At 49.5% G+C, this 11767-nt stretch overlaps 1 protein-coding gene across 1 annotated transcript; it reads left to right on the plus strand.

Moving 5' to 3' along the window:
- Positions 1-9229: 9229 nt before the first annotated feature.
- Positions 9230-10910, plus strand: LOC311123895 (coxsackievirus and adenovirus receptor homolog). The gene has a single exon (XM_084198111.1). The coding sequence runs from the start codon at positions 9422-9424 to the stop codon at positions 10550-10552; it is 1131 nt and encodes a 376-aa protein (XP_084054237.1). The 5' UTR covers positions 9230-9421; the 3' UTR covers positions 10553-10910.
- The last annotated feature ends 857 nt before the right edge of the window (positions 10911-11767 follow it).

The raw sequence follows: 11767 nt of genomic DNA on the forward strand, positions 1-11767 counted from the left end.
CGTCTGGCCTTGTGAATGTTGACCTGCTTAAAAGTCTTATTCATGTCGGATACGGAGAGCTTGATCACATAGTCATCTGGAACAGTTGGTGCTCTCATGCATGCTTCAGTGTTGCTTGCCTCGAAGCGAGCATAGAAGTGGTTTCTTCATTGATTGATTGATTGATGGTAGAATTGTCAAAATACCAGTGGTAAAAGGTGTGTACCTTGATGAAACCTCAAAATGGTACGTACAACGGATTCAAAAATGGACATTTCAAACCGCAACTGTATGGGAACAAAATGGACATTACATTTTACAATGACATCCTTCATTAAAAACGATTAGTTACCGGAGTGTAACTCCAGTTCTATGAGTGGAGCGGAGCCCCATAGGGGAGCTCTGCTCCTAGTGGTTTACCCTCTGCCCTAAGGCAGCAGCAGCCTGAGACAAAATTATGCACACACCTACAGCCAATAGGAGTACAGGTGTCCCTATAAGAGGGGATGCCTCCCCTCAATCAGCCTCCCGAGATATTTTTCTTCAGCGAGACTAGAGAGGGTCGGCAGGGCCTTAAGTCCTATGGGGCTCCGCTCCACTCATAGAACTGGAGTTACACTCCGGTAACTAATCGTTCTATATCGTGGAGCTCCGCCCCATAGGGGAGCTCTGCTCCTAGTGGTTTAAGGCGGAGCGTAGCGCTCCAAAATGTACTCCCTGCCGAGCCTAACACTTCCCATCGAAACGAGAAAGTCAGGCCTAGCAATGGCTGCAACCGAGTCCCGCAGTACTGCAACTAAAAACCCCTACGGGCGTCACAATATACCGCGTCATCGGTTAAAGACCCGCCCCACCTAGTCCAATGGCAATGCCAATGACTAGTGGGCAGATCACCAGAATAGAAGCCATACTAATCGGTACTAGCAGATAGATGTGCCTCAATATCCTGTGAAAACACTACCGACCACTAATGGAATGACACCAAATGTCACTCTACATTGTAAACGCGGTAGACCGCCTCACTCACTCAATGGAATCCCAGAGATTAGTGGGCAGGAACAGAAACATGAGTCATACTAACTGAACAAGCAGATAGATGACCTCACATTCTGTTAATCAACGCATGCCTCTACTGTACTGACCCTGTCAGTCAGGATTCATGCCACATAATATGTTTTCTTATCCAAAGCGGACCTGATGGAAACCCTGTCCATAGTCCTGCTTTTCCCTCTCTTCCTAGCTCAAGATCTCCCTTCAGCTATGCTGAGTACAGACCGAGCCAAAGAGTTAGAAAACACATCTATCAAAAACACGTCTTCCTAACCAAAGCGGACCTGATGGAAACCTATGTCCACAGTCCTGCTTCTCCTCTCTATCTTGCTCAAGATCTCCCTTAAGCCACGCTGAGTACAGATCGAGCCAGAGAATTAGAAGACATATCTAAGAGATAGAAACTGATAAATGGAGACGGCGTCGACCAGGATGCTGCTCTACAGATATCCTCTACTCCTGTTCCTCTGAAAAGGGCAGTAGAAGCCGCTACTCCATGAGTGGAGTGAGCTCTGATACCCTGAGGCAATTGCCGCCCTGCTACCTCATAAGCTGTCTCAATGCCTTCACAAAGCCAGTGAGACAACCTCTGTTTTGAAAGTGGTCTACCTAGTGCAGCCGCACCGTGACACACAAACAACTGAGGCGATGACCTAATCGCCGCTGTGCGCTCGACGTAACACGCCAAAGCGCGTACCGGGCACAGGCGATGGAGCTTTTCCTCACTCCTCTCTCTATGAGGAGGAGGAGAAAAAGCCCACAGCTCCACGGTCTGTGACCTATATGAACTCATAATAACCTTCGGCACAAATGCCGGGTTAGGACGTAACACTGCTCTGCTCAGGTCACCATTGATGGCCAGGCAGTCAGGTCTCGTCGAAAGAGCACACAAATCACTGACCCGCTTAGCTGTAGTCAAAGCGAGCAACAGTGCTGTCTTGATAGACAGCATCTTGAGGGGTATTTGATTCAATGGCTCGAACGGCGACTTACATAGCGCTTCGAGTACCAAAGCCAAATCCCACTGAGGAAGCGTGACTCTAGGTGTTGGCCTAAGTCGCCGCGTTCCTAATAGGAAGCGTTTCACTAGAGGGTGACTAAAGACATTGTCTCTGCCAAAACCCTCATGACAAGCTGAAATCGCTGCTGCAAACACTCTAATCGTGGCAGGCGATTTTTGCTTATCAAACATGAGCTGCAGAAAAGAGAGAATACTCTCCACCTGACAGCTCATGGGGTCCACACCTTGTGTGACACACCATCGTGAAAACACGTTCCATCTACTGGCATACATCTTAGAAGTGGAACTGGCACGTGAACCCTGTATGGTCCTGATCACTGCATCAGATAACCCACGGCGCTCTAGCCTGTCCCTCTCAGCAGCCAGGCCTTCAGTGGTTGGCCGATTATGGGCAATTTCCCTATCGTGCCAGCCGCCTGAGACAACGCGTCCCGTCGATGTGGAATTGGCCAAGGTGGCGCAATCAACATCTGACTCATCTCCGCAAACCACAGAGCCCCCGGGCGATCGGGCGCTATCAGTATCACTGACAGCCCCCCTGACCTCACCCTGGCTAGCAGTGGGAGAATGCAGGACAGCGGAGGGAATGCATACAGGAGAACTCTCGGCCACGGTTGGTGCGCCAAGGCGTCCCTTCCCAGTGGCGGTTCGTCCTGTTCCCTCAGAGAGAACCACAGAGGACATTGCGCGTTCACGCGTGACGCGAATAGGTCCACCTCGGCTCTCCCGAATTGTTCCCAAATCTGGAGAACAATGTCTGGATGCAGACACCACTCGTCGTCTCGAGGACCCCCTCTTGACATGAGGTCTGCTCCTACGTTCAAGTAGCCCGGAATGTGTGCTGCTCTCAATGAGCGAAGGTGCTTGTGAGCCCACAGCCACAGTTCCTCTGCCGCCCGATGGAGAGCAGGAGGCCTGACTCCACCCTGGCGATTTATGTGGGCTACTGTGGTCCGGTTGTCTGACCAGACCAGCACATCGCGACCCCGAAGGGTAGACGCGAAGTGGGTCAGAACCAGTCGAACCGTTTCCAACTCCAGGAGGTTGATGTGACGACCTGATTGAGGCCACACACCTCTTATCGCTTGTGTCTGACATGTCCCTCCCCATCCCGTCAGGGACGCATCCGTGAATACTGGGATGTGAGAGGACACCTTTCCTATCGGGACTCCGTGCGTGAGAACGCGCGAGTTTCTCCAATAGTTTAGGTCTGCACTGAGCGAGAGGGGAACCACCACCAACCGATGACGTTGACGCAATGGGTCTAGTCTTAGTTGGGCGAACCATCGCTGCGTCCTGCGCATGTGCAGGAGTCCCAGCGGAACCACAGAGTGGGCTGACGACATGAGACCCAAAAGTGACATGATCAACAGCGCCGTCACCGTGTGATTCGGACGACACTTCCTTAGGGCTAGCAACAAGGCTACCCTTCGGGGGTCCGAAATTCGAGCCCTCATCCTCACAGTGTCTAGCTGTATCCCCAGGTAGACAATCTGATAAGTGGGCCAGGGCGCGCTCTTTTTCCAATTCACAGCGAACCCCAGACTTGTGAGATGCATCACTGTCTGTGTTGTGTGAGTGATCGCCAGCTCTGCTGACGGGGCGAGAACCAGTAGGTCGTCCAGGTAGGCTAGTAGCCGTATTCCCTGACGACGCAACGGTTCCAATGCCGCCTCCACACACTTGGAAAATGTGCGAGGTGCCAGGGCGTACCCAAATGGCATCCTCGTGTATTCGTACGCCACCCCTTGAAAGGCGAACCGCAGAAACTTCCTGTGAAGCGGCTGAACCGGCACATGAAAGTACGCGTCCTTTAGGTCTATGCTCGTACAAAAGTCCCCTCTCTGGACACATTCCAGCAGACGTTTTGTCGTTAGCATTCGGAAGGGCCGTTTGGTTATGCTCTCGTTGAGAATGCGTAAATCCAAAATCGGCCTCACTCCCCCCGTCTTTTTGGGCACTAGGAAATAAGGCGAATATAGGCCTTTGTTCCTTTGCTCCCGGGGAACTACTGTCACCGCCTCCTTCGCCAAAAGTTCCGTAATCTCTGTCATCAGAGCGGCCACTTTGTCTGGCATTTTCATCACCGTCTCCACCACTCCCCTGAACGGGGGTGGGGTCCGGTGGAATTGGAGAGCATAACCCTTCTGCAACGTCTGTTCTAGCCAGCGTGAGAGGGTGCAGCTTCTTCGCCACTGCCAGCAATGCAGAGAAAGTGGCTGGGCGCGAAGCTGTGGTGCATCCAGTAGGAAGGACCTGTATTCCTCTATGGCCCTTACCGCCACTGTTCCCCAACATTAAAGTGGTGGAACAGCCCAAGGTGGGCCTCCCGTGAAAGGGAGAGGAAATGCGTTCTGAGAAAGAAAGAGGAGTAGGGACATCGGTTAAACCCGTAACCGTCGTATTCCTGCCCTCCTTGAACGCATCGCGGGTCTGAATTGCGCTGACCGAGGCCACAGCCTGCGGCAGGGCACCATCCCCAGCAAGCGATTGCGTCATCTTAGGTGACTGCAATTCGCTATCAGAGCCCTTCACTACAGTACTCCTAGAAGTCTGTAGTATGAGGTCTCTATGAGGTAAAAACAAGGCGGCGCCTTGATACCTTCTTAACTTTCACCTTCTGTGTGTGTTCAACTCTGCACCCCTGGTGGGTTGAGTCACGCTCAGTGTGGTGAGTATTAGCGCGTTCAAAGGGAAGTGGGGGCGCCGATACACTGGGCACCTTCGTGACCGTGGTAATCGGGCCCTCCGTGAACGCAGCATGGGTCTGAATCGCACTAACCGAGACCTTAGTCTGCGATAGTGCGCCATCCCCAACTAGCGGCTGCGTCATCATGTCTCCTGACTGAGACTGCAGCCTGCTATGAGAGGCACTCACTACAGTACTCCTTGGAGTCTGTAATGTGAGGTCTCTTTGAGATAAACCAAGACGGCGTCTAGGTATTATACCTCCTTTCACCTCCTGTGTGCGTTCAGCTCTGCACCTCTGGTGGGCTGAACTACACTCAGTGTGGTGAGCCTGGGCGCGTTCAGAAAAAGGTGGGGGCGCCGATACACTGGGCACCTTCGTGACCGTGGTAATCGGGCCCTTCTTGAACGCAGCATGGGTCTGGGTCGTACTAACAGAGACCTTAGTCTGTGATAGTGCGCCATCCCCAATTTGGTTATTATCAGCGCGTTCTGAGAGAAAACGGGGGCGCCGATACGTTGGTTACGCCCGTAACCGTAGTAATCAGGCCCTCCGTGACCGCAGCACGGGTCTGAACTGCACTGACTGAGGCGTTAGCCTGAGACAGAGCGCCGTCCCGAATAGCGGTCGCGTCATCATGCCATTATCTGGCTGAGACTGCAGCCTGCTATGTGAGACACTCACTACAGCACTCCTAGGAGTCTGTAAAGTGAGGTCTTTATAAGGTACACTTAATACCTTTTATATACCTGCCTTATGTGTGCATTCAGCAACGCACCATGGTGGGCTGAGCTGCACTCATAGTGGTAAGAGAGAGAGCGAGAGTGAGGAAGGTCGAACGCTCTCGGATGTATTATGGAAAAGGGGCTCTTTTTTGACAGTGTCAAGTAGAGCCAACTCTTTATTACACACATCAACAAAAAACATTCTCCTCCATACACTCAACGGTAGAGTGGGGGGGACAGTGGGCTCGGTCACAGCAGGCGCTGTGCCGTCTTCCGTTCTCTCCCCCTCGCCTGTCATAAACGGCGTCTCTTCTGGCCGCCCTTCGGGTGATGCCAGGATGACGCTTTAATGACCTCTCTCGCCGGCACCTCTGGCGCTGCAGGGGGGGGGACGAGGCCCGCTCCCTTGCTGCTGGAGGCCGCCGTCTGACGCCAAGCTGTAGCGAGAGTAACGGCCGCCCTTCCTCATATCCACTTCCGGGTTGGAGGGAATGGGGGGCAGCTTAATCTCCCGCTGTTTAGCAGCCCACTCAATGAGACCTGAGAATTCAGGCACAGAGAGGCTGTGGCGTCATCATCCAGGGATGTAATGACCTCACAATTTCCCGAAGGAAAAGGGGTGTTAAACATCTGGGTCAGTGTAATGAATTGTTCCAATAGAATATTCATTTCTTCCCCAATAGCCCTGTCATCTCCTGAGTCAGCGCCTTCAGATGATGCCTCAGAAGCTGAGACTAACACTGATAGCACATCCTCAAGAGGAATATCCTCCCTAAAAATGCCCAACGCTGCTTCCACTCCTTCAAAAAGGAGGGCGCAGCTGGCGCATAGTGGGGGATTAATGAAGCTGTCCCTGGCGTGCTGTGTCCCTCAACCCACGAAACATATGTCGGGGGGGTCGACAGCCGCCAAGGGGAACAGCGACATTGAGCTCTGAAAAGAGCTTTTGTTAAATACTTACCCTATGGATAAGCTTGGTGTGCTCATTGTAGGACGACGTCGATGATCTGGAAAATCGACGGCGTTTTCTTCGTCCTGAGTCTTCTCTTCGTCTCTTCTTGGCTTCTTCAGTCTAGTCCAGTCGCTGAAGAAAAAGGGAGGCTGATTGAGGGGAGGCACCCCCTCTTATAGGGACACCTGTACTCCTATTGGCTGTAGGTGTGTGCATAATTTTGTCTCAGGCTGCTGCTGCCTTAGGGCAGAGGGTAAACCACTAGGAGCAGAGCTCCCCTATGGGGCGGAGCTCCACGATATAGAACGGCAGTGTATCAAATACTTGTTCTCCCCACTGTAGTTGGCTTATATGTTTGACTTGGTGGAGTGGAGCAGAGAGGGGGATGGGAGCAGAGAAGGGGATGGGAGGCTGATCATTGATTGGCTGTAGTGTAGGGTGTGTCATACAATGTATCAAAATTCCAACTGCTAGCTCAAAATCTCACTCAAATGTACCACTAATATGAAAATGTTCCACAGATTGTCTTGCAGAATACTATGCACTGACAAAACATTTAGTGTTACAAATCAAAGCTTAACATTAAAATATGTGATTTCAAATGACTAAATAAAATTCAGACAGGCCTGTAATGTGCTCTCTAACACAAACATAAACTGTGTTGTTGTCAACCTTTTCACAGATCTAGGATCAGGTGACCTCCACAGAATGTTAACATTAGCCACAAATATCTGACTTCTGCAGAGTGCACAACCAACAGTTTCACAGGTCAACACGTCTCTGCCCAGGGTTGCCATGTATGCATTTTTGGGGTTTATTGAGGTACTTTGGAAACTTTGCTGCAGGTGAAAGGTTTTGGTCGCTGGGTGCAAGGTTTTATACTACTTCTATATTGCAACTTTACCAACATGGCATTTTAAAACATTTATTAATTTCCCTGTAATCTGCTGAAATTGTGCTAGTTTTCAGGCTTTGAAGGCAGGTTTTGAGTGACTTCTTAGAAATTAGCAATTGACCTGGCAAGCCTGTCTCTGCCTTGAGCACAATCACCAGTAAAGTAGCTGGGCAGCACCTTTTGAAGGAAGAGGAGGATGGTTGCTGACGTTTACGTTCATGCAAGAAGGTAAGCTATTAACTAAACTGCTAACCAATATTTTAGCTAAAATTGTATTTGTATTTGGTGTATTGGCAAGCAATGCATGTTCCCGTTGTCTTTATTTTTAATTAATTAATGTTAGCTCCCATATGTCTTTCGGTGGAATCCAACATGCATTGACAATGTTGTGTCAGATATACTGCGTCATGACAGATTGAAATTGGTAGGCTTATCCAAACAATTCATAAATGTGCAATTGTTACTTCGCATGTTTCTACCTTATACTTATTTACTGCTAGCTAAGGGTTAGCGTGCTAGCTAAGGGTTAGCGTGCTAGCGATGCTAACGATGCTAGCTATGTTGGCAAGCTAGCTAATAAGTTTAGCATAATTGGTAAACATGTCTTTGATTCAGAATACATCAATACACTGTGGTTAACCCAATGTTACATGCATTGGAAAATAAAATTGCTAGTGTAACTTGAATTGGTTTACAAGCTAGCTAGAAAAGCCAGTTCCTTTTCATCTGTTTTGTCAAGCTATAAGCCTGCATGTGTGCTAAAATATTTAATTAAATCCCCTCATTAAATTAATATATTTAAGTTGCATCAGTTTTTTATAGCCCTTTCTTACCCAAATACCATTTTTTCCGTTGGAATAATTTGGATGAAAATAAGAAATATGTGAAAGGAAATAAGTGACCAGATTTTGTTATTGAAAACCCTGGACATTCACTTCTTTAAAAAATAAATATATATACAGACATTGCCAGATTCTTTAACCAAATCCCTATTTCCTACACTAATTTTTTAAGATGGAAAACAAAATGGAAGATAAGAGTCCAGGAAGCTACAAAGCAACCATTCGAGACACCCTTCCTCCAAACCTGCCCACATCAGTCTGACAGCTGATTATTACATAATGCGGAGCTGTAGTAAACTGGGACATGCCGGGCATATCCAACTCGGCACTAAGGGTGGAGGGGGGTGCACAGACGCAGGGTGGCCGCTAGGTGGGTGACTCAAAGCGGTGTGCTCGTCATGCTTCGACATGTCAAGGGAGGTTAGTAATCTGGCTTCAGCCCTACACCGGCGTCAACAGCCGGAGCAATGCTAGCCCTGACATGTCTTTCCGAGCCTATTTAAATCCCGGGGAGACGGGGAAGTGGTTCCTACTGCTAGCCCTACACCGGCGTCAACAGCCGGAGCAATGCTAGCCCTGACATGTCTTTCCGAGCCTATTTAAATCCCGGGGAGACGGGGAAGTGGTTCCTACTGCTAGCCCTACACCGGCGTCAACAGCCGGAGCAATGCTAGCCCTGACATGTCTTTCCGAGCCTATTTAAATCCCGGGGAGACGGGGAAGTGGTTCCTACTGCTAGCCCTACACCGGCGTCAACAGCCGGAGCAATGCTAGCCCTGACATGTCTTTCCGAGCCTATTTAAATCCCGGGGAGACGGGGAAGTGGTTCCTACTGCTAGCATCCGAGCTGAAGCACTTTATGTACAGAATATGAAGGGTGTATTATAGAGATGTGTGTGTGTGTGTATATAAGGGACGTCTACTCTTTAGTACTTCTATTTATTTAGATAGGTAAGCTTGTTTCTGTCTTCCAAAGCTTGTCTTGACGTGTATGTAATTGTATACTTTTATAAGGCATTGCATGTTAACTTTGACATTTTAAATGTATTTTTTGCTCTACTCTTCAACAGGTGAAAGACAGAAAAGTCGGCTTTGGTACCCTCCGGAAATCACGTGTCTAGACTCGCGCTCTCCTATGCACCTGCTGAGGCAAAGAGGGAGCTGAGAGTTTTGATGCTAGGGGAGAGTGGTCTGTCTGTAAGGAGCGCCGCAGAAATTCTTTTTTCACCCGAGTTTTAAAGGAAAAGTCTTGGAATAGACAGAAAGGAATGGATTTCACGGTATCCCACCTCGGCTCTGTATTGATTATTCTCATTGCAGGTGTAGCCCATGGCCTGGAGATCACATCCCAGGGGCCCACGTCCATAGAGAAGGCCAGCAGTGAGAGCGTCAAGCTGGACTGCCAGTTCTCTCTGGCCCCCGAGGACTCTGGCCCCCTGGACATTGAATGGAGCCTGCTGGCCTCCGACAACCAGAAAGAGGATAAAGTGGTGATCCTGTACTCTGGGGACAGGGCCTATGAGGACTACTACCCTGCAGTGAAGGGGCGGGCCCACTTCAACTCAGCCGACCCTAAGAATGGCGACGCCTCCATCAACCTAACGGGTCTAAAGTCTAGTGACACTGGGACCTATCAGTGCAAGGTGAAGAAGGCCCCGGGCATCCGCAGCAGGAAGATGCTGCTGACCGTCATGGTGAGGCCTTCCAAGCCCAGATGCTATGCCGAGGGCCCCACCCAGGAGGGTAAGGACGTGGTCCTGAGGTGTATGTCCAGTGAAGGTACCAACCCCCTGCAGTACACCTGGGAGAAGACCAGCGACAACAAACTGCTGCCTGCCTCCGCCGTGCTAGACCCTGTGGGAGGCACCATGAACGTAAGGAATGCGTCCACCAGCTCCTCGGGAACCTACCGCTGCACAGCTAAGAACCGAGTGGGCATGGAGGAGTGTATTCTACAGCTTGGCATCACTCCCCCCCCCAACACTGCTGGTATCATAGCTGGAGCCATCATCGCTGTTCTGCTGGCCCTCATCATCATCGCCATCATCCTCTTCTGCTGCTGCCGCGCCCGCAACAGGAAGAAGTATGAGAAGGAGATCTCCTACGAGATCAGAGAGGACGTCCCCCCTCCGAAGAGCCGCGTGTCGACAGCCCGCTCCTTCACCAGCGTGGGCAGCCAGCGCTCCTCCCTGGGCTCCATGTCCCCCTCCAACCTGCACGAGTATGCCCTCAAGCCCCAGTACGACAAGATCCCCTCCGTGGAGGAGTACGAGAGGCCCCCCAGCCACGCACCCCTGCCCCCGCCCGTCGCCAGCAAGATGGCCGGCCCCAACCTCAGCCGCATGGGCGCCATCGCCGTCATGATCCCCGCCCAGAACAGGGACGGCTCCATCGTGTAGTGGAAAGAAACAGAGAAAGTCTTTGTTGCCTGTACCCTGCTGATATAGAAACCACACGTCTTTGGCTCAACTTTAGTTAATCAAGTTATTGTTTGCGTGAAGCAGACAGATGAAAACCGTTAAGACCCTCAATGGACATTATATCCCAGACTTTTCAGTTTCCATAATATTTTCTAGTCTCATATTTTAATTAAGTTAAATATTTGATGTTGTGAATTTCCAATTGCAGTATATCTTAGTTTACTCCTAGAATAGTGGATATTAGTTCATTTCTAAGGAAGGAATAGTTACTCTTCATGTGTTGTTAGCAGCCAAACTACTGGTATAGAAGTTGTGTAGGTGTTGCCTCTGGATTCTTCTCCACATAGTTAGATTTACACTAGTTTCACTATTGGTTGTCGCTTTCATCAACTAAGTACTACATACAGTAGATGCTCTCAAAAAAATATAAAGGCTTTTGTCTTGGTTCTGTTGTTTTTCCTGTTGATATACTGTTTTACCTACTTTAGTTGAATGAACTGATTGTCACTCTAGATAAGAGCATCTGCTAAACTAGAATACAAATGCACTGTCATTTACTTATTTTAAACATAAATGGTGAGCTATGATTGGCTAGCAGGTCCCCTTGGTTTTGAAGACATGTCACACAGCTTTGGGGAGAATTGTCAGGGGGTCTATCTGTCTGTGAGGAAGTCTGAGTCATAGAGAGAGATTGGTGTTTATCTTAGTTAGAATGTTAGAACATTCAGTCACCTCTTGACTTCCACTCTGACTCACTGGGGTTCAAATGGACCTCTGGAATGTCAAACTAGTCTGGGACTCCTTCCTCTCTGTTGTTCATCAGGGAGACAGTTATCTCAGACTGAGAGGCTGCATTGATGCTTTAGTTTATAGGGTGTTGAGTGTTTAACTGGTCCACATTGATTGCTGGAGAATATGTTTACAGTCTGTGTAATCTGCTTTTATGATAAGGAACTGATGCCTTCGTGGCAGTGATCAATCACAATAGCCTCCTGTCAGCTAGAGAAGTATATGGGATGGAGTCATATATTTCTACTCAGTACAGTGATCATGTGTCTTATCAGTTGCCTGTCTAAAATGGGACCCAGAATACTCTTATTGAGTTGTCTGGATCAGTATGGGATGAGGTGTATCAACTAGACTGGGACAGAACTGGCTGGATCAGTATATGGAGAGTAACGACTAGACTGGGAC

Source organism: Coregonus lavaretus (assembly GCF_964263955.1).
Source record: "Coregonus lavaretus genome assembly, contig: HAP1_SCAFFOLD_509, whole genome shotgun sequence".
In the NCBI taxonomy this organism is placed as follows: domain Eukaryota; kingdom Metazoa; phylum Chordata; class Actinopteri; order Salmoniformes; family Salmonidae; genus Coregonus; species Coregonus lavaretus.